At 62.8% G+C, this 18,304-nt stretch overlaps 2 protein-coding genes across 4 annotated transcripts in view; both read left to right on the forward strand.

The window, feature by feature from the left end:
* The window catches only part of LOC119874440 (lymphocyte antigen 6K-like), a 61,428-nt gene that overhangs the window by 17,672 nt on the left and 25,452 nt on the right, over positions 1–18,304 (forward strand). Inside the window, exons 4-5 of the mRNA XM_038555712.1 lie at positions 21–122; positions 1,554–2,030. The gene's annotated coding sequence lies outside the window, so the exon portion shown is untranslated. The remainder of the gene's footprint in view (positions 1–20; positions 123–1,553; positions 2,031–18,304) is intronic.
* LOC119876933 (cytochrome P450 11B1, mitochondrial-like) lies at positions 4,204–14,002 on the forward strand. Of its 3 annotated transcripts, XM_038555709.1 has the most exons (9): positions 4,219–4,595; positions 4,990–5,145; positions 9,518–9,717; positions 9,841–10,044; positions 10,314–10,468; positions 11,464–11,630; positions 12,080–12,158; positions 12,253–12,450; positions 12,646–14,002. In XM_038555709.1, exons 1-9 carry the CDS (start codon positions 4,357–4,359, stop codon positions 12,757–12,759), a joined length of 1,512 nt encoding a protein of 503 aa, XP_038411637.1. In that variant the 5' UTR covers positions 4,219–4,356; the 3' UTR covers positions 12,760–14,002. The 3 variants fall into 3 exon arrangements, with proteins under 3 accessions (XP_038411638.1, XP_038411637.1, XP_038411639.1); XM_038555710.1 differs by lacking the exon at positions 4,990–5,145 and having other exon boundaries at positions 4,204–4,595; XM_038555711.1 differs by lacking the exon at positions 12,253–12,450.

Genomic DNA, 18,304 nt, shown 5'->3' on the forward strand with positions numbered 1-18,304 from the left:
GTGTTCATTTCCCCTTTCAGGCCTGCTGAGGTGTCATGTTTGTGAGAAGGAGCATAGTTTCAAATGCCAGAATCCAACAGAATGTCCGGAGGGAATACACTTGTGTGCCTCTATTGCCCTGAGTGAGTATCTCAGTTCATTTTGGGGTTTGCTGGCAGATCAGTAATAACCTGCAGGAACTAGGGTATGTCATGTTTTTCTTCTCAAGGAATAACTAATCAAAAGTCACGTTTAAAAAAAATTGGAGTAAAAAAAAAAACAATTGGAGAACAAGATCCTGTGACCAGGACTGGAAGGAAGCAGGTGGCCGAGGAGACCAGCTTGCGGAGGACCAGTGCCACCCCGGGGTCGACCCCCAAGAGTGGGAAAGAGGAAATAGTGGGTGGAGGAAGAAAGCAGCAGAGGTGCATTTGTGTCCATTTTTATTTTGCTAAGCATTTACTTAAGTACCCGAGAGAGGGAGAGGGTGAGGGAGAAGGAGAGGGAGAGGAAGCTCAGGTGGTGCATGCACCTGGGCAGGGGCGCAGGGAGAGAGAGTCCCAAGCCGACTCTGCTGAGCCTGGAGCCCAACACGGGGCCCGACCTCTCGACGCCGAGATCAGGAGCTGAGTCGAAACAGAGTCAGACGCTCAACAGTCTGAGCCGCCAGGCGGCCTGACCTGTACTCATTTTTGAATGAACGATGTGTTAACGATGTCCCCTGTCCCTCGGAGAGTAGCTTTTACGTGAGAGCCACCGAGTAGGGCCGCGGGCTGCCGTATGTTCTGGAAGGAATGCGTGTGCTGGAAGATGTGTGGAGACCATCACTCAGTCGCGTGTGAATCCCCCAAGAGCCTCTGGCCACACGAAGCCCTTCCCCCCAAAGAGGAGTCTGGAGGCCGGCACCCCAGGGCGTGGCCAGGTCAGGGCTCCCCAGATCAGAGGCAGTCTGGCAGCCGCTTCGGGAGGGCCCGCGCACATGCCCCGCGCAGACCTCACAGGCTCCTGGGGGGACGCGATGAGCACGAGGAACTGCCGATGAGGTGAAGCCAGAAGAGGGCCCCGCGGACAGTGCCGACCCTGCTGCCCGTGCAGGTGCACGGCGACAGCGCTGGCTCCCGGGCCCTGGGTGGCGGCTCGTCCAGAGGCCAGCACTGAGCCCCGGGCAGTGGCGAGGACGGGCAAGAGTCCGAGCTCGCACGTGCACCCGGGGTTTCAGAGGCCCGTGCACCTGGTAGTGAGAAGCTGAGGCCCAGGAGCCGGTAAGGTCCCAAAAGGAGAGCCCAGGCCCAGGCTCCCGGTGGGCGTGGACAGGCCGGGGGTGGGGGCACCTCTCGAGGCCACTCTGCAGCCAAGCCTCCCCCGCCCCCCGGAAGCACTCTGATCACAGAGGCCTGAGCCGATCCGCCTGGACGGTGGCTCCAGACTCCCCCCTGGATGGAGGGGCCTCTTTAACCAGAGCCTCTGAGCGGGGGCACCCCAAGTGGGTCAGGGCTGGGTGGGTACAGGCAGGAGGTGCTCTGGGGGACCTGCTTTCGATTCACGGCATTCATTTCTCTCTTTATTGTTGTTAGGAATGTTTGCCCGATACTACTATGTGTCGAAGCAGTGTGTTCGTTATTGCCCAATGAGTTCATCGAATCCTGCCAAAGAAAGGTCATTCGTTCTTCTGAAGCCCACACCGTTCCTCTACGTGAGATGCTGCGTGAGGGCCTTGTGTAATACTGACTCTCCAGAGCTCAATGAGACCGAAGCAAATTATTACAGAGAAAGCAGGAGCGCAAGCAACGTGAGGAGCAGCAGTGCCTGGCTGGTGCCCCTCCTCATGCTGTCCCCGGGGCTCGTGGGCCTCAGGTTGCCGTGACCCACAGAGCATGGCTCGGGCCCACCTTCTGCAGGTGGCACAGATGACGTGGACTCGCTGCTCATGCTTGGAACCTGTGGCATTAAACTTGTTTTCCGCCCACTGACTCACCGTCTGCCTCTGAGGGGCCTTAGGACGGGAGGCGGGGCCCACACCCAGTTGGCCAGAGCCCACAGCCTGCCTTGGGGTGAGTCCAAACCCTCTGACAGTGATTCCTCTGACAAGTGTGTCTCTTGGAACACCAGCCTTGTCACTTTTGATTTCTGACCCTCTTTCCTCGTCTTGGCCTTTGAGGGCGTCAGTGCTGGAGGAGGGGAGCCCGAGTGTCCCCTGTAAAGAGTAGTAGTCGCATGCTTCTGGGCTTCCTTGGGAGGGCCCAGGGCCAGGAAGACTGGATGATGTGGGCGTGAGAGCCCCAGGAGGGAAGGAGTCCCCGGCATGGGGTGGGGCCATCATCCCGGGACAGCCCTCCTCTGATGGCGGCACCCCCACAGCTGCTCACACCCAGCTCCCCCACCCGGACTCCAGGAGACGGAACATAGGGAATTCCATACAACGGACCTGGACCTGACCGGCAAGCGGCACTGGTGTGTGGGCTCACAGGGTCACGCCCGAGCATTCGTCCTACCTCTGCAGCTGGCGTGGCTTCAGCTGGCCCCGGGAGGGCCCGGGCTGGCGATGTCGTTCTCGGGCCAGTCGGGCCTCGGCCGGGATGGCCCCTTCCTCCCACCCCACCCCCAGCACTGGCTCAGAGGACACCCCCCAAGGCCTGCCTTCCCCAGAAGAGGCCTCCAGGGAGGGCCTGCCAGGGCGGTGGTCACAGGGAACAGCAGCCCCGACAGCCGCCTGCGTGCACACCAGCCAGGAGGCGTCCTCTGCCGGCATCTCCCTGTGGGAGCCGCTCCGTGGTTCCCTGGGCAGCTCGCATCCCTGGAGGCAGACTGTGTGGGGACAGGAAAGCTGGCCTGGGGCAGAGAACAGCCCTGCAGAGGCCACAAGTGCCCCGGGTGGTGGGGAGGGGATCACAGGGCAGGTCGGGCAGCGGGAGTGTCCCGCATGGCCTGGGCCCGGGCCGGTGTGGCTCCCGCCTGCCTCTGTCGCCCGAGGACACATGCCCATGCACCCTCCGGGGTGAGGCACAGCACGCCTCGGCTTGCAGCCGGGGGGCCTTGGCACTTCTGACTCCTCGCCCGCCCCACCCGGGGACTCCCTCAGGGAGGGTCAGGAGCAGGGAGCCGCTGCCTTGAGGCCAATTGGAAAACAGACTCAGATCCCACCGTCCCTGCTAAAACCCTCACGCGCCCTCCAACCTGCCTCCAGTCTGAGCTGGGGCGGCTGCCCCCATCGTCCGCTCCCCAAATGAGAGTCGGGGCTGCAGGCACAGCAGGGGAGCACAGAGGAGCCAGGGCAGGGGAGGAGTGGCATCTGACGCGGGGGTCGGGGGGTTGCGAGGAACCGGGGCCTGTGGGAAGTGGCAGTGGCCGGGCCTCTGTCCCCTCTCTGAAAATGGGAACCGTGACAGCGATAGCCACCTTGTGGGAATGCCGCCAGGTGTCAGGAAGATGCCCTGGCACCCCGAACTGTGGATCCACCCTCCAAGGGTCGGGAGCCCGAGCACACACCCCATCATAGAATCCATCCTTTCCCGCCTGGCCTGAGCTCACAGCCTGCAGCCCCGAGAGCACGCGTGCAGATGAGAGAGGAGGGCGTAGGCACTGAAACAGGCCCAGGCCCGCGGGCCACGCGTGGGCCACGCCAGCTGTGCCCCCCCCGCTTCCCTGCCGAGGAGGGGCTTGCCGGGCATCCTATCAGTGACCCTCGTGTCCTGGCCACTGGCTGCTCCTGAACTGAGCCTGCAGGCCAGACAGGCATATAGGGCCTCGGCCCCATCAGTGCCACCCTCAGTTGGCTCTCTGGATTTCCCCCGTTGCCCCCCCCCTTCAGCCCCCATGCCCCGGCTCCGGCCCCAGGACCAAAAGCGCTCATTGGTGGGACGAGCCAGCTTAAGGTTAGTGTCGGGGTCTCCTGCACCCAGCCTGAGGCCAGGGGGAGAGCAGTCCAAGAAGGCCTGTGGGTCGATGGGATGACGCGCTCCGCTCCTTCCTGCCCTGGTCCTCGTAGAGGGAGAGGAAAGTAGCCCAGGCCCCTGTCATCTCTTGAAAAGATAAGGACCCATCCATCTTGCTCCTTCCCCCACCCGGGAGGGGGCGAGGGCCCTACCCTGGCCAAGCCACCTGGGCCCCCGGGCCACACCCCGCACCTGCTCTCAACGCCCGGCCACCAGCAGGCCTTGCGCAAGTGGGAGTGAGGCGCCCATCCATCTCTTTCGGCCTCCTCCTCCTCCTCCTCCTCCTCCTCCTCCTCCTCCTCCTCCTCCGCCGGCCCTGACCCCTGAGCCGGGTTTCCTGGCCTCGTCCAGGGACAGCTTCTCCCATGACGCGATCGAGTCGTCGCTCCAGGCCTCAGGGCGAGATAAAAGGACTGTGCTGACAGGGGACGGAGGGAGCATCGGAATGGCCTTCAGGGCACAGGCGCGAGGGTGGCGGGCCGGGCCCTGGCTGGCCCTGAGCAGGGCTCGCGCACTGGGCACCCGAGCCGCTCCGGCCCCCAGGGCGGTGCTGCCCTTCGAAGCCGTGCCCCGCTGTCCCGGCAACAAGTGGATGCGGGTGCTGCAGATCTGGAGGCAGCAGGGCTCTGAGAGCCTCCACCTGGAGATGCACCGCACCTTCCAGGAGCTGGGGCCCATTTTCAGGTAAAGCCTTCCTGCCCGCCTCGCTGGGAGCACCCTGCCCGGCTGTCCCTCCCGGCTCCGAGTCCCTGCGGGTGCAGGGCGCTGCGCGTCCCCAGCGGCCGCCTGGGGGCTGAGCAGTGGCTGCTCCGTGCCCTTGACCCCGGACACCCGCCGGGGCTCTTGTGAGGCTGCAGGGCTCCCCGGACGGTGACCCGAGAGGCAGAGGGCAGACGGCCGAGGGCGGACGGCCGAGAGGGAGAGGCTTCCCCGGTTAGACGGCGTAGGAGCCCGAGCTCGAGCCCCGTCCACGGCCCAGGAGGACGGAGAGGCCAACGGGAGCCAGGCCGGTGGCTCTGCACGGGGAGCCCCAGGGAGGCCCCGGCCCCCCAGCAGGGCTCTGAGCTCTGTCCCTCAGGTATGACGTGGGAGGGACACACATGGTGCACGTGATGCTGCCCGAGGACGTGGAGAGGCTGCAGCGAGTGGAGAGCCCTCAGCCCTGGCGGCCGCCCCTGGACCCCTGGCTGGCCTACCGACAGCATCGTGGGCACAAATGCGGCGTGTTCCTGCTGTGAGCGCGAGGTGGGGGGAGGCGTGGGAGGGAGCGGGCAGCCCCCGAGCACCCCGGCCCGAGGCCAGTGAGGGGTGGGGAGGCCCGCATTTCCCGGGCCTGGAGAGGGGCAGCAGGGCCACAGGTCAGCAGAGCAGGATGGCCGCTTCCACGAGGGAGCCCCCACTCCACCCAGGCCTTTGTAGTTGGCCCGCCCAGGCAGGGTGGCCTTCTCCCTTCCTACAGGTCAGGAGGCCCAGGCCTGGGGGACTGGAGTCACAGCCAGGTGCCCCTGGGAGTGTGTGCTGGGGCCTTGGGGCCCCCTGGGTTGGCAGCCCTCGGTCCCTGCCCCGTGGGCCCTGGGGTTGAGCACAGGAGGCTCCGGAGGGCGAGGCCAGGGTGGGAGGAGGGCGGGCGGCAGAGGGAGGGGCCTTTGTTCAGAAGCTGAACTCTAGGCCTCCCACCTAGAGCCTAGGAGGCTATGAGCCCGCGTATGCACCCTTGGGTGCGTGTGTGTGTGGTGGGTGTCTGCCCAGGAGTGTGAGTGGGCCCACAATTACGCTCACTGGTCGGTGCTGTTTTAGGCATGTGAATACGTGTGTGTTTGCCCACGATGGCTGCCTTTGACTTGTGCTCATGCCGTGGTGTGCGTGCTTAAGCGGTGTCTCCCCGTGTTGACATGTGTGCGCACTTCTGCTCTTTGTGCACACGTGCGTGTGCGTTTTGGTACCGGCCTGCGTGCCTAAGAGTGTGTCATCTGCACATGTGTGCCCAGTTTTGAGCATCCAGGTGTGTCGTGTGCATGTGCAGGTGGGCATTGTGGGTGTGCTCACGCACGTCGTCTGTGTCAGCGTGCGTGTCTGCCCGGGGCCCATGTGGCGTGTGCATCTCTCTGGGCGCCCGTGAGCGCACACGATCCTCGTCTCTATGTGCAGGCAGCCAGCCGTGGAAACGCTGCTTGTGCTCTCGTGTGCCTGAGAAGGCAGCTCCCTCCACCATCCGCCGGACGGACGGACTGACGGACTGACGGACTGACAGACGGACAGCGCCCTGGAGCCGGCCGTGCTGATGGGCTCGGGACCCTGGTTTCCCCGGAGACCATCTGCTCTAATTACTGCTCAGCACCCACTTGGCCAGAACGCTCTCCTCCTCCTCCTCCTCCTCCTCCTCCTCCTCCTTTGCTTCCTCTTACCTCCTCCTCCTCCCCCTCTGCCTCTCCTCCTCCTGCCCCGACTCCTGCTCCTCCGCATCCCCCTGCACCTACTTTTCCGTCTCCTCCTTTTTCTCCTCTCCTCTTCCTCCTCCTCCTCCTTGTCCTCCTCTTCCTCCTCCTCCTCTTCCTCCTCCCTGTCCTCCTTCCTCTCTTCCTCCTTCTCCTCCTCTTCCTCTTCTCCTCCTCCTCTTCCTCTTCTCCTTCTGCTTCTCTTCCTCTCCTCCTCTGACACCTCCTTCTCCTCCTCTTCTCATTCGGTACCCACTTCTGCTTCCTCAACCTCTCCTCCTCCTTCCTCATCCTCTTCTTTTCCTCCTCCTCCTTCTCCTTCTTCATCATCTTCTTCTTTCACATCATCTTCCTCTTCTTCCTAATCAAAGCATACTTCCATGATACTGTTACATTAGTTTCAGGCAGACAACATAAGGACTCCACACGGCCATACGCTGCTCAGGGCTCATCACGACAAGTGTACTCTGGGTCCCCAGCCCAGTTTCCCCGACCCCGGCCCCCTCCCCCTGCCAACCAGCAGGGTGTTCTCTCTGCTTAAGACTCGGAATTTTGTCTGTCTCTTTCTCTTTCTCTTCCTTTCTTTTTCTTTCTTTCTTTGTTTCTTTCTTTCTCTCTTTTGTGTTAATGCATTGGCTTTGCCTCTTAAATTCCACAAACGACCGGAATCTTATGGTAATCTGTCTTTCTCTGACTATTGGCACTTAGCATCATACCCTCTAGATCCATCATGTTGTTGCAAATGGCGAGATCTCATTCATTTTCGTGGCTGAGTAATATTCCATCGTATATAAATGTCTGCCTCTCTCTCTAGCTTGCCCATCATAAACAGGGCTGCAGGAAACCTCAGCGTGCACATATCTTTTCCGCTGTGTGTTTTCATTTTCCTTGGGGAAACAGCCAGTAGTGGAACGATGTTTCACTTTTTTTTTTTTAAGATTTTATATATTTACTCATGAGAGACACAGGGAGAGAGAGGCAGAGACACAGGCAGAGGGAGAAGCAGGCTCCACACAAGGAGCCGATGTGGGACCTGACCGGGGACTCCAGGATCACGTCCTGGGCCGAAGGCGGGCACTAAACTGCTGAGCTCCAGGGATCCCCCACTCTTGGCTCTTTGAGGACCCTTCCTACCGTCCTGCAGGGCGGCTGCCCAGGCTGCATTCCCACCAGCAGTGCCCGAGGGCTCCCCTTTCTCCACAGCCTCACCAACATCTGTCATTTCTTGCGGTTTGGGGCGGTGGCCGTGCTGATGGGTGTGAGGGGCTGTCTCACTGTAGTTGGGATCTGTGTTTCCCTGCCGATGGGTGATGAGGAGCATCTGCCTGTGTCTGTGGGCCATCGCTGTGTCTTCCTTGGGAAAATGTCCATCCGGGCCTTCTGCCGTTTTTCATGGGATTGTGTGTTTTCCAGGGTGCGGTTGCATGAGTTCCTTAAATGTTTGGATATTGAGCTCATGGACGCGTCCTTTGCCAAAGTCTTCTCCGCCTCAGGAGCTTGCTCTCCTGCTTCTGTTGACGGTGTCCTTCGCTGGGCAAACACTTCCCCGTGGGTGAAATTCTGATAGTTTAATTTTGCTCTTCCTCCCCGTGCCTGAGGGGACCGCATCCAGAGAGATGCCTTGACGGCCCACGTCAGACACGGCCCTGGCAGTGCTGTCTTCTGGGAGGTGTATGGTTTCGGGTCTCGCACGGAGCTCTCTCATCCATTCCGAGGGTAGTTGTGCATGTGGTGTAGGAAGCCAGCCGGTGTCGTCGTTCTGCCGGGCGCTGTCCGGATGTCCGGGCACCGCCTGTTGAAGAGACTGTCCTCTGCCCGTTGGATATTCCACCTCCTTCGTAGAGATCCATGGACCGCTCAGTCGTGGCCTCCTCTGGGCTTCCGCTCAGCTCTCCTTGGTCTGTGCGCCTGCTTCTGTGCCGGCACCAGGCTGGACCGATCACTACGCTCGGTAGTGTAGCCTCACACCTGGGATTGTGGGACCTGCAGCTCTGTGGTTCGTTCTCGGGGTCGCTTTGGCTTTCAAGGTCTTCCGGGGTTCCATACACGTTTTAGCGTTATTTGTTCTCATTCCGCGAAAAATGCTGTTGGTATCTAGATAAGGATTCCACGGACTGTGTAGCTCGCTTTGGGTAGCGTGGACAGATAACAGGATCGGTCCTTCCAATGCATGAGCGTGGGCTCCCTTCCCATTTCTCTGTGTCGTCTGCAGCTTCTTTCACCTGTGTTACGCTTGTCAGAGTACCGGGTTTTCGTGTCCTCCGTTAAGGTTGTTCCTAAGTGTTGTCTTATTTTGGGTGCAATGGAAATGGGATTGTTTCCTTCATTCCCTTTCGTGCTACTTCATCCTTAGCATACAGATATGCATCAGGTCTCGGTATATTCATTGTGTATTCTCAGACCCTGTGAACTCAGTTACCAGTTCTGGCCTTCTTGGGGGGAGGGCGGGGCTGGCGCCTTTAGGGGTTTTCTGTCTGCGGTATCATGCCACGTGCAGGTGGGGAGGACGTGTCATTACTTCTTCCTTACCCATTGAGGTCCTAGTCATAGCAGCCGGATACAAATAAGAAATAAAAGGCACGCGAATTGGAAAGGAAGGCTTTAAACCCTGGAGTCTTTTTTGAGTGTATCACGCAAGTTGCGGTTTGGCTCCTGCCCTGGAGGAGCGGAAGCCATGCGGGGACAGGCCCGGGTATGACCGGCACAGGGGCAGCAGGCTCAGCAACAGGAAGGGTGGAGGTGAAGGGGGCCACGGGCCTCTCACCCCGGGGCATGGCGTGAGCAGGGTGGCAGAGCTTGACAAGAGCCTGGGCTCCCTCCTCCTTCCTGGGAGAGGGAGGAGCCAGAAGAGCCCCGTGGGTGTGCAGCCACAAACCCGGGGACCCTCGGGGCACAGCCAGGCACAGATGCATGTGTGGGGCTCGGCCTCGCCTCAAGGGGAGCACGGGGCGGGGGGGGGGAGGACATGGAGGGTATCTGGGCACGGCACTCAAGGCCTCCGTGGGAGAAAGGGTTCTCCCTGGGGTCCAAGGGAGGGCAGCCCGCCCCTCGGGCCCTGCAGGCAGCCCCCCGCCCCACCCCTTCCCCTTGGAGACCAGGACGATGGGGGGAGGTGCGGGCCCGGCCCGGCGCTGATCTGCCTCCCCTGCAGCTCCTGTGTCTGCTCTACAGAAACGGGCCCGAGTGGCGCCTGAACCGACTGAAGCTGAACCCGGACGTGCTGTCGCTACAGGCCGTCCAGAAGTACATCCCCATGGTGGACGGGGTGGCCAGGGACTTCTCACAGGCCCTGAGGGCGAGAGTGCTGCAGAATGCCCGCGGGAGTCTGACCCTGGACATCCGGCCCAGCATCTTGTACTACACCGTAGAAGGTGTGCAGGTGCCGGGCTGGCTGGCGCCAGGGCGGGCCGGGCCCTGGCTGGGACCATCCGGGGCCCTCGGCTGCCCTCGGGGCCCGCGGCTGCCCTGCGCTCAGCAGCGTGCCTTGTCCACAGCCAGCAGTTTGGCCCTGTTCGGGGAGCGGCTGGGCCTGCTGGGCCCCAGCCCAAGTCCTGCCAGCCTGCACTTTCTCCAGGCCCTGGAGGCCATGCTGAGGTCCACGGCCCAGCTCCTGTACCTGCCGCGGGGCCTGTCGCGCTGGACGAGTGCCAGGGTGTGGAAGGAGCACTTTGAGTCCTGGGACTACATCGTCCAGTACGGTGAGGACCTGACGCCGGCAGTGCCGCGGCACAGGGACCCAGGGCTGCCGTTCCAGCTCCCTGAGGCTGGGGGAGGGCTGCGGCCCCAGCGGGGCGCTCGGGGCACCTTGGAGGCCCCCAGGAGCAGGCGGGGAGGCCGGGCCAGGCTGCGCTGGGCCCGAGCACCGGGCAGGAGCGGGCGGGCGAGGCGGTGCGGCGGGCCGTGGCGCAGGGCTGAGGTGGAGAGCCCCCCGGCCCCGGGCCCAGGCCCCTGCGTCTCCGGCCCACAGCCAACGAAGCCATCCAGAGGATCTACCAGGAGCTGGCCCTCGGCCGCCCGCAGCACTACAGCGGCATCGTAGGGGAGCTGCTGCTGCGCGCGGACCTGAGCCTGGAGGCCGTCAGGGCCAACTGCATCGAGCTCACCGCCGGGAGCGTGGACACGGTCAGGCCGGACCAGCCCTGCCCCAGGACACGGACGCCCGGGCTCCAGGCGACGCGTCCCTCCCCCCCCGCACAGAGTGGACCCACTCGCCCCTGTTCTTAGGCGATGGAAGGCTCTGATCTGAGGGCAGGGGAGGGCGCGGGGGCCGCCCCTCCAAGGGGAGAGCTCGGCCTCTGCCCCACTGGGGAGCCGAGCCCGCCCCGTGTGGAGCCCGGGGGCTCCAGTGCCCTGCGGTGGCACACACCTCACACAGATGTCTGGGGCCTGACCAAGGGGAGGGTGGTGTGCACATGAGGGGCCTCTCCTGAGAACAGGGACATGTGGCTCTCCTGGGACTTGCCCTGCGGGGGACAGGCTCAGGACAGAAAGGGCAGCTCTGGGCTGCAGCTGGTGGCACAGCCAGCAGATGGCAACCCAGCAGGGCGATGGGGGTGGCGGTAGCGGTGGCGGTGGGGGAAGCAGACCCAGCCTTCCTCGGCCCGCGTCCCGAGGTGCTGCCCTGGCCCGGGCACCCCGGCTCCTGAGCAGAGGCACCGACCCTGCGGGGGGAGAAACTAGCTGAGCGGAGCCCAAGGCCCAGCCAGACTTAGGGCCCAGGGTGGCCCGTTGGTGTTGAGGCCACGGGGTCAGGGCTGACCTGCCCCTCGGTGCCCAGGGAAGATCACTGCATGGGTGCTGACGTGCCACAGCCCTGGGGCCGAGGAGCAGCCTCCCCCTGGCACACGCACGCGCGCCCCTGAGCAGATGGAGCCCCCGAGGAGGGTGAGAGGCAGGCCCTCAAGTGGGTGGAGGAGGAGGCCTGGATCTTCTCTGAACTTGGACAGAGCTTCCCCGGGGATGCGAGGGCGGGGGATGAGGCGGGCTTTAGATCTTGAGGTGTCAGATCCCTGGGATCCGTCCTCCCCAGGGTGGAGGGGGAGAGGCACATGCCCGGGGCAGACCGCCGTCCTGGGGGGTGGTCCGGGCGGAGGCACCCACACTTGTGGCTCCTGCAGACGGCCTACCCCTTGTGGATGACTCTGTTCGAGCTGGCTCGCAACCCTGATGTGCAGCACGCCCTGCGCCAGGAGAGCCGGGGGGCCCAGGCCGGCATCGCCGAGAATCCCCAGACAGCAGTCACAGAGCTGCCCCTGCTGCGGGCCGCCCTCAAGGAGACCCTGAGGTGGGTGTGGCAGGCCTGCCCAGCCCCCCCCCACCCCGAACCCCCCCAACCCCCTCCGGCTGCCTGGGCCCCGCTGTCTGGGGAGCGGTGCTCCGATCCTGGGGCCGAGGAGCAGCTTTGCCCACCATGCATCCCCGGTACCTCCTCTTCCTCTCCCCGAAGGGATGGGGGCGCTTCTGGCTCCGTGATGCCACCTCAGTGCCCCCCTGGGAGCCATGCTCGGCCGTGTCCTCCTCCCAGGGCTGCGCAGGGTGGCGGAGCTTCATCTGAGCTCAGGAGGTGCCAGGGACGAGCTGCTCGTGACCCGGGCCTCCGGGAGCCAGAAGGGACCCGAAAGGGTGGCGGGGAGCTCCCCTGGGCCAGCGCCCTTGCGCCAGGAGGGCCGTGGGAGGGAAGCCAGGGCTCCTGCGGACACAGCGGACGACCCTGTGGGATACCCCTGTCCACAGGCTGTACCCCGTGGGTATCTCGGTGGACCGCCAGGTGGGCTCGGACGTGGTGCTGCAGAACTACCACATCCCGGCGGGGGTGAGTGGGGCCCCACAGCCCCTCCAGCTGACGGCAAGCCTGGCTGACTCGTGGCCGCCCGGCGCCGCCGACACTGCCCCTCCCCCGTCCACAGACCTTGGTCAAGGTGCAGCTCTACTCCCTGGGTCGAAACCCCTCCGTGTTCGAGAGGCCCGAGCGCTATCATCCCCAGCGCTGGCTGGACGGCCGGGGCTCCGGCACCAGGGCCCCCAGCCTGGCCTTCGGCTTTGGCGTGCGCCAGTGCCTGGGGCGGCGCCTGGCCGAGACCGAGATGCTGCTGCTGCTGCACCACGTGAGCGGCCCCGGGAGGCGCCACGCGGCGGAGCCCGGCCTGGGGTGGGGGCTGTCGTGCAGGACGGCCTGCTGGGAGCCACTGGCTTCCCCTGGGCTACAGCCGGCCCACAGCTGGGGGCCAGGCAGGCCGCGCAGCCTGGGCCAGGACCCTGGGGTGACAGGCTGTCCGGGGACACCCGCGCCTCTGTCCTAGGTGCTCAACAACTTCCTGGTGGAGACCCTCACCCACGAGGACGTCAAGATGGTCTACCGCTTCATAATGATGCCCTCCACCCTCCCCCTGCTCACCTTCCGGGCCATCCACTAGGGTGTCGCCCCGCTGTCGGGCCCCCACGCCGCCAGCCCACTGCCTGACCCCGGCCAGCCCTGTTTGTCCCCTTGGGCCCTGCTTCCTGAGCCACACAGTGCAGCCGGCACCTTGCACAGAGGGTCAACGGGAGGATGCCTGGCGGCAGGCCCTGGTGTGTGCCCGGTGCCGCCAGCACCCTCCCGGGCAGCGAGCACCCTCCGGGGGCCTTTGAGGCCCTGTCGCCCCGACACTAGCCCCTGGGGCTTCGGATGTGCACACCCCACCCCCCGCCTCGCCTCGCTGTCCAATCTGTTAGCCCCTGTGCCCTCTGCCCCCTGAGGAGCTGCCAATCTCGGGTCCTCGTCCTGCTCGGTGCCATCTCAAGGGCCATACTCTGTGCCCAGCCTAGAGCTGCAAGCGTGGCCGGTAGTTGCCCCACCCCAGCCCCAGCCCCACCCCCACCCGTTGTGCTCAGTCCACTTGGGCTTCTCCTGGCCCTGCGGGGCTCTGGGCTTATGGCGAAAGCCCCCAGCCGAGGGCCTGCACGACCAGGTCAGGGTCGCGTTGACTAGAACAGCCACCCAGGAGCTCACGGGGACGATGGGCCGTGGAGATGACTCGCCAAGCAGGGAGGATGGTGAAGTCTCTGGCTAGCCGCGGGATGACCTCGGAGAAACCTCTAGAAGCAGGCTTGGGGCGCCCTCAGCCAGGCACAGCCACACGCTCCCTTGAGAGAGGGCCTCTGTGTGCCGTGGCCGCCCGCCCTGTCACAGCGGCCCCTCGGGCCTGACCCGGTGGCAGGAAGGGGCTTTGAACGGCGGAGAGCCGGCTGGGGTCTCCTAGCTGGCAGCAGCGAGCAGCCTGTCCCAGGCGGCCCGGCGCAGGGGACACCCCCGGCTGGAAGGGGCTGAGGCAAGGCCGGGCGGGGGCCGCTCTGCTCGGTGTCCCTGGCCCCCGGGAGAGCCGGCACTCGGCGCCCAGCCGGGCAGCGGGAGGAAGGGCACCCTCAGGCTGTGCCAGCCCTGCCCGTGCCCAGGGGCCCCTCGGCGGCATCTGTCCCTGCGCGAGTCCCCGGAGGAAGAAGAGACCTGGCGCCCTCGGCACGCCGTCACCCTGGAGGAGGGCTGCTGCCCGCGGCGTGCTCTTCCCCTGGGCGAGGGGGACGGGGAGCCACGGAGACGAGCGGGGAGCCCGTCCCTTCATCCCCCTCACCGCGAGAGGACGCCCAGCTCACAGGCCCCGGGGAGGACCTGGCAAGGTGGCACAAGCTCCGTGGTCACTGGCTGGACAGGGATGGCTTCCTTCTCCCGCCGCCCGACAGTCGCTGCTTTATCGGAGGCCCTGCTCCGTGGTGGCACGCGGTGGCCGGCAGGCCTGGGATGGCCGCTCCCCCTCAGGGAGTGTGCGTGTGTCGCTCTGTGCAGCGGGGTGCACGGCTCTGCCCCTCTTCCAGCGGCCCTGGCAGGGAGCACTGAGCTCGGCCCGGCCTCGCGGCCCGTCCAGGGCAGAGGAGCCGCCCGATCGGGTGGGCCCGCCCCGCCTCCCGTGCCCTCCCCGACCCCCACCCCCACCGAAGGACCTTGGGGTGAGGGGGACCTGCGCAGCGTGGAATCGCCCTGCCATTAAAGGGGGTCTTGGCCCCGAGCCGCGCCTATTTCCAGCATTCCTGCCATTCCGGGGACGGACACCAAGTAGGACCGTCCTACGAGGGTCCTACCCTTCTGTGGCTTCTTCCGCTTACCCGCGCACGGCCCCCCTCCGTGCCCAGGGCCGGGTGTGGTGTTCATTGCCCGGCCTGGGGTCCCCGGAAGACGCCTGGGACGGGAATCCCCAGCCTCGCGGGGCTCGGCTTCCTCGGCTTCTCCCGCTCCTGCTGCACAGGACGCGGCGCTCCACCTTCACCTCGGCCATGGCCTTCCAAAGTCCCTGTTCCGTGGGGTCCCAAAGCAACCTCTCACCCCGTCGGGTCCTACACCTCACGTCCTCTCCCCCAGATATCGGGACCCACCCTCCCGACCCCCGGGGGCTGCTGTGCCCGCTGCGCCCTTGCCCGTCATTCTACCCGTTTTCCAGTTTGAAGATGTCCTGCCCTTTGTGCCAGCCACGCCGGGCAATTCTTTTCTACATGTTTGTGCTGATTTATACTTTCTAGGAGGGGAAGGACTGAAACAGACTCATCGGCCTCATGACCGGGCCAGAACCTGAATACCCGGGCTGGAGGCGGGGCTGGGGGGTGGAGGATCCGTGTCACACGCCGTCCTGGTGCCCTGAGGGAGCAAGGGGCACACGCCATGTGCCGCAGCCTCCCGCCTGCATTGTGCCATCACGCTCTGTGTGTAGATGTTTTTTCACTTTCTTGCAGAAATATTTGCCCGCCTACTAGTAAGAGAGGTCCAGAGTGGCTGGCTGTCAGTCTTTTGCATGTAGTAGTTATTGGACCGCAAGGAGAGTGCCTGCCAAAATGTCACATGGCTATGCACAATTTTTTATCCCACCAGTTAGCACCTACTTATGGGGCATTTTTCACTTGTCAAGGGCTGTTAGCCATGAGAAATCCAGTCCTTGCCCACTGGATACGGCACTGAGACTAATGTACAGAAACGGGTGCTAACATATTTATTTCACTATTTTTGCTAATATCAGAAATACACACAACATTGTTTGCTTTCAAGAAAATGTTTGGCGGGCAGCCCAGGTGGCTCAGCGGTTTAGCACCGCCTTCAGCCCAAGGCGAGAATCCGGAGTCCCAGGATCGAGTCCCACTTCGGGCTCCCTGCATGGAGCCTGCTTCTTCCTCTGCCTGTGTCTCTGCCTCTGTGTGTGTGTGTGTGTGTGTGTCTCATGAATAATATAAAATCTTTAAAAAAGAAAAGATTTGGCAATTTTTGGTGTGTCCCTTCTTTGCAGCGCCAGCCAGTAAGAAACCAAAGAAGAAAATGAAGTTCCATATATGTGTTTGTAACAATGATGTTCTCTTCGTATTAACCAGTCAGGTCACAATTATACTGGTGTGCACACGGTTTCACACCTTCTTGCAAATACCTTCCTCCACTCCACACACTCATATACCACATGTACACAGGTATATTATACTGTATTTGAAGCAGAATGTTAATAGTGAAGAGAACAATCTAAAACCTCTAGAGGGACACCTGGGTGGCTCAGCGGTTGAGCATCTGCCTTCGGCTCAGGTCATGACCCTGGGGTTCTGGGATCAAGTCCCACATCAGGGTCACTGCATGGAGCCTGCTTTTACCTCTGCCTGTGTCTCTGCCTGTCTCTCTGTCTCTCTCTGTCTCTGTCTCTCATGAATAAATAAATAAAATATTTTTTAAATATAAATAAATAATTCTTCTAGAAATCATAGACAAGGGTGCCTGGTGGCTCAGTGGTCTCAGCCTCTGACTCTGGACTTTGGCTCAGGTCATGATTCCAGGTTCCTGGGATGGAGTCCCGCATCGGGCTCCCTGCATGGAGCCTGCTTCTCCCTCTGCCTGTGTCTCTGCCTCTCTGTGTGTGTCTCTCATGAATAAATAAATAAAATCTTAAAAAAAAAAAGTCTGCTTCTCCCTCTGCCCACCCCACCCCCCTCTTGTGCTCTCTCTCTCTCTCTCTCAAATAAATAATCTTAAAAAATAGAAATCATAGACAAATGTCAGCTGCATCTGTGATGACGACAGCATTAGATGTCGGACATGAGAGCAACGCGTTCACGATGCACAGGGGAAGGACCACCGGGTGGGGATGAGCCACGAGGAGCCACGAGCTCCTCAGAACGTCGCTGGAGGAATTATTCTGAATTTGCTTCAAGAAGAGGAACTTGACGCCTGGCGGGCTTGCGAGTTCCAGCCCCGCGTTGGTGTAGAGCTTACTTGTAAGGAAGGGAAGAAAAAGGAACGCGAGCTGAGCTATGCTGCAGGATCCAGGCCTGGGGCAGCGGCTGCAGGATGTGGACGCACTAACCGTCCGGGACCGCGGGGCCCGAGAGCCCCCGCCTGCGGCCCGGAAGCGATGACTCCCGGCTGTGATGCGGCTCCGGTGTAGGCCAAGGACGCTGTGTTGGGCCGCGGCCTTCTGTCCACAGCCCACCCCACCGGGGCTCCTGGGCGGTGCCAGGCGACCTTGGGCAACCCCAAGAGCTCCCTGCCGGCCCACCGAGGGCACCCCTCCGGGAAGCCCGGGAGGCCTGAGCTGTGGCTTTAGTTCCTGCTCTGTGAGCCTGGACAGGTGGTTTAACTTCTGTCTTCCAGATGTTTCCTTAATCTGCTAAACAATACTGAAGGCATCATAACCCCAGTAGCAATGAGAGTGCTTTAACATACCAGCCACTAGCGGCTTCAAGCACTCCCGTGGTACCCGTTCCACAGTTTATAGCCACGACGGGAATCTGTCATTCTTCCCACCGTATCCATCAGCAAACCGGAGCCCAAACATGAAGATCTTTGCCTGAGGGTACAAGGCTACTGAGTGGGACAGTGGGGATTGGAAGCCTTGTCCCTGTGACGGGGCCCAGGGTCCGCCTCCACAAAGCCAGGCAGCGGGAGGCGTCCCTGCCAGCAGGGGGCAGGGGGCAGGGGGCATGAAGCCGAGCCACTCCAGGGACGCGGACCCCAGCTGGGCGGCCCGAAGCACTCCAGGTCCCCTGGAACCAGTTCCAGCATTCAGTGGGGTCTGCGAGGCCCGGGGTCCTGCATTCCCTCCATGCCTCAGCAGTTAAATAGGAATCATGCAGCCCCCTCGCCCCCAGCAGACTAGGCTAGCACAGCTTCCCATAGAGGGACGCCACGGGTACCCACGACGTGGGGAGAGCTGCGCTCAGGCCCTACACACGCCCCAGGGTGGCCGGGCTCTGTCCGGGCTGAGCTGTAACAGAGAGGGCACTCAGGCCCTCCCACCTTCTGGTGTCCCCGTGGCTTCTCACCCAGGTGGAGCCTCCAAAGGTCCAGGGTCTGGTGCTCAGGCATGCAAACTTTACGGCCCCCTTCTCCTAACTGCTATCAGGTGAGATTGCCTTTCCCTTATTTAAACAAAATCCTTATCTGTTTCCGCTCAGAGGCTCTATATCCTTATGAAGATAAGGGAGGAGTACCTCTGTCCCTCCTTCCAGGTGAGATCTGGGAGAGCCGCCAGCACAGAAGGCGAGGGCTGCCTGGAAGGCTCGGCATTTACAGGAAGCCAGCCAGTACACCCCGGAAGGCTCAAGGCTCCGGGAGGGTGTGCACAATCCCTTGTGGCAGATGCGACGAAGGGAGCCACTGGCCTGGTCTCTGCTGGGGTGATGTGCCTACGGTCACCTGGGCACCACCAAAGACCCCAGCAGGAGTAAGGCTGTTCCTTAAGAGGCAAGAGGGAATGGCACTCTTAAGTCAGGGGTCCATCTGCGCAGCAGTGAGCCCAATCACAGGAAGCCCTGGGGTTCCAGAGTGGCCCACACCGGGTACAGGTCTCACTCCCCAGGACGGCAGGATGTCCCACAGTCTTCCAGGAAATGACCCATATCTGGGGGAAGACAGAAAGGGCTTGTTCCCACTGAGCCAGGCATCAGGCATGACAGGAGAGGTTC

This window comes from Canis lupus, chromosome 13 (genome assembly GCF_011100685.1).
Source record: "Canis lupus familiaris isolate Mischka breed German Shepherd chromosome 13, alternate assembly UU_Cfam_GSD_1.0, whole genome shotgun sequence".
Classification (NCBI taxonomy): Eukaryota; Metazoa; Chordata; class Mammalia; order Carnivora; family Canidae; genus Canis; species Canis lupus.

Bases quoted from the DNA above. Each gene is read 5' to 3' on its own strand.
- LOC119876933 (XM_038555709.1), top strand. From the start codon at position 4,357: ATGGCCTTCAGGGCACAGGCGCGAGGGTGGCGGGCCGGGCCCTGGCTG. The intron at 11,631-12,079 runs GTGGGTGTGGCA...CCCTGTCCACAG, and splicing joins GCCCTCAAGGAGACCCTGAG to GCTGTACCCCGTGGGTATCT. The intron at 12,159-12,252 runs GTGAGTGGGGCC...CCCCGTCCACAG, and splicing joins ACTACCACATCCCGGCGGGG to ACCTTGGTCAAGGTGCAGCT.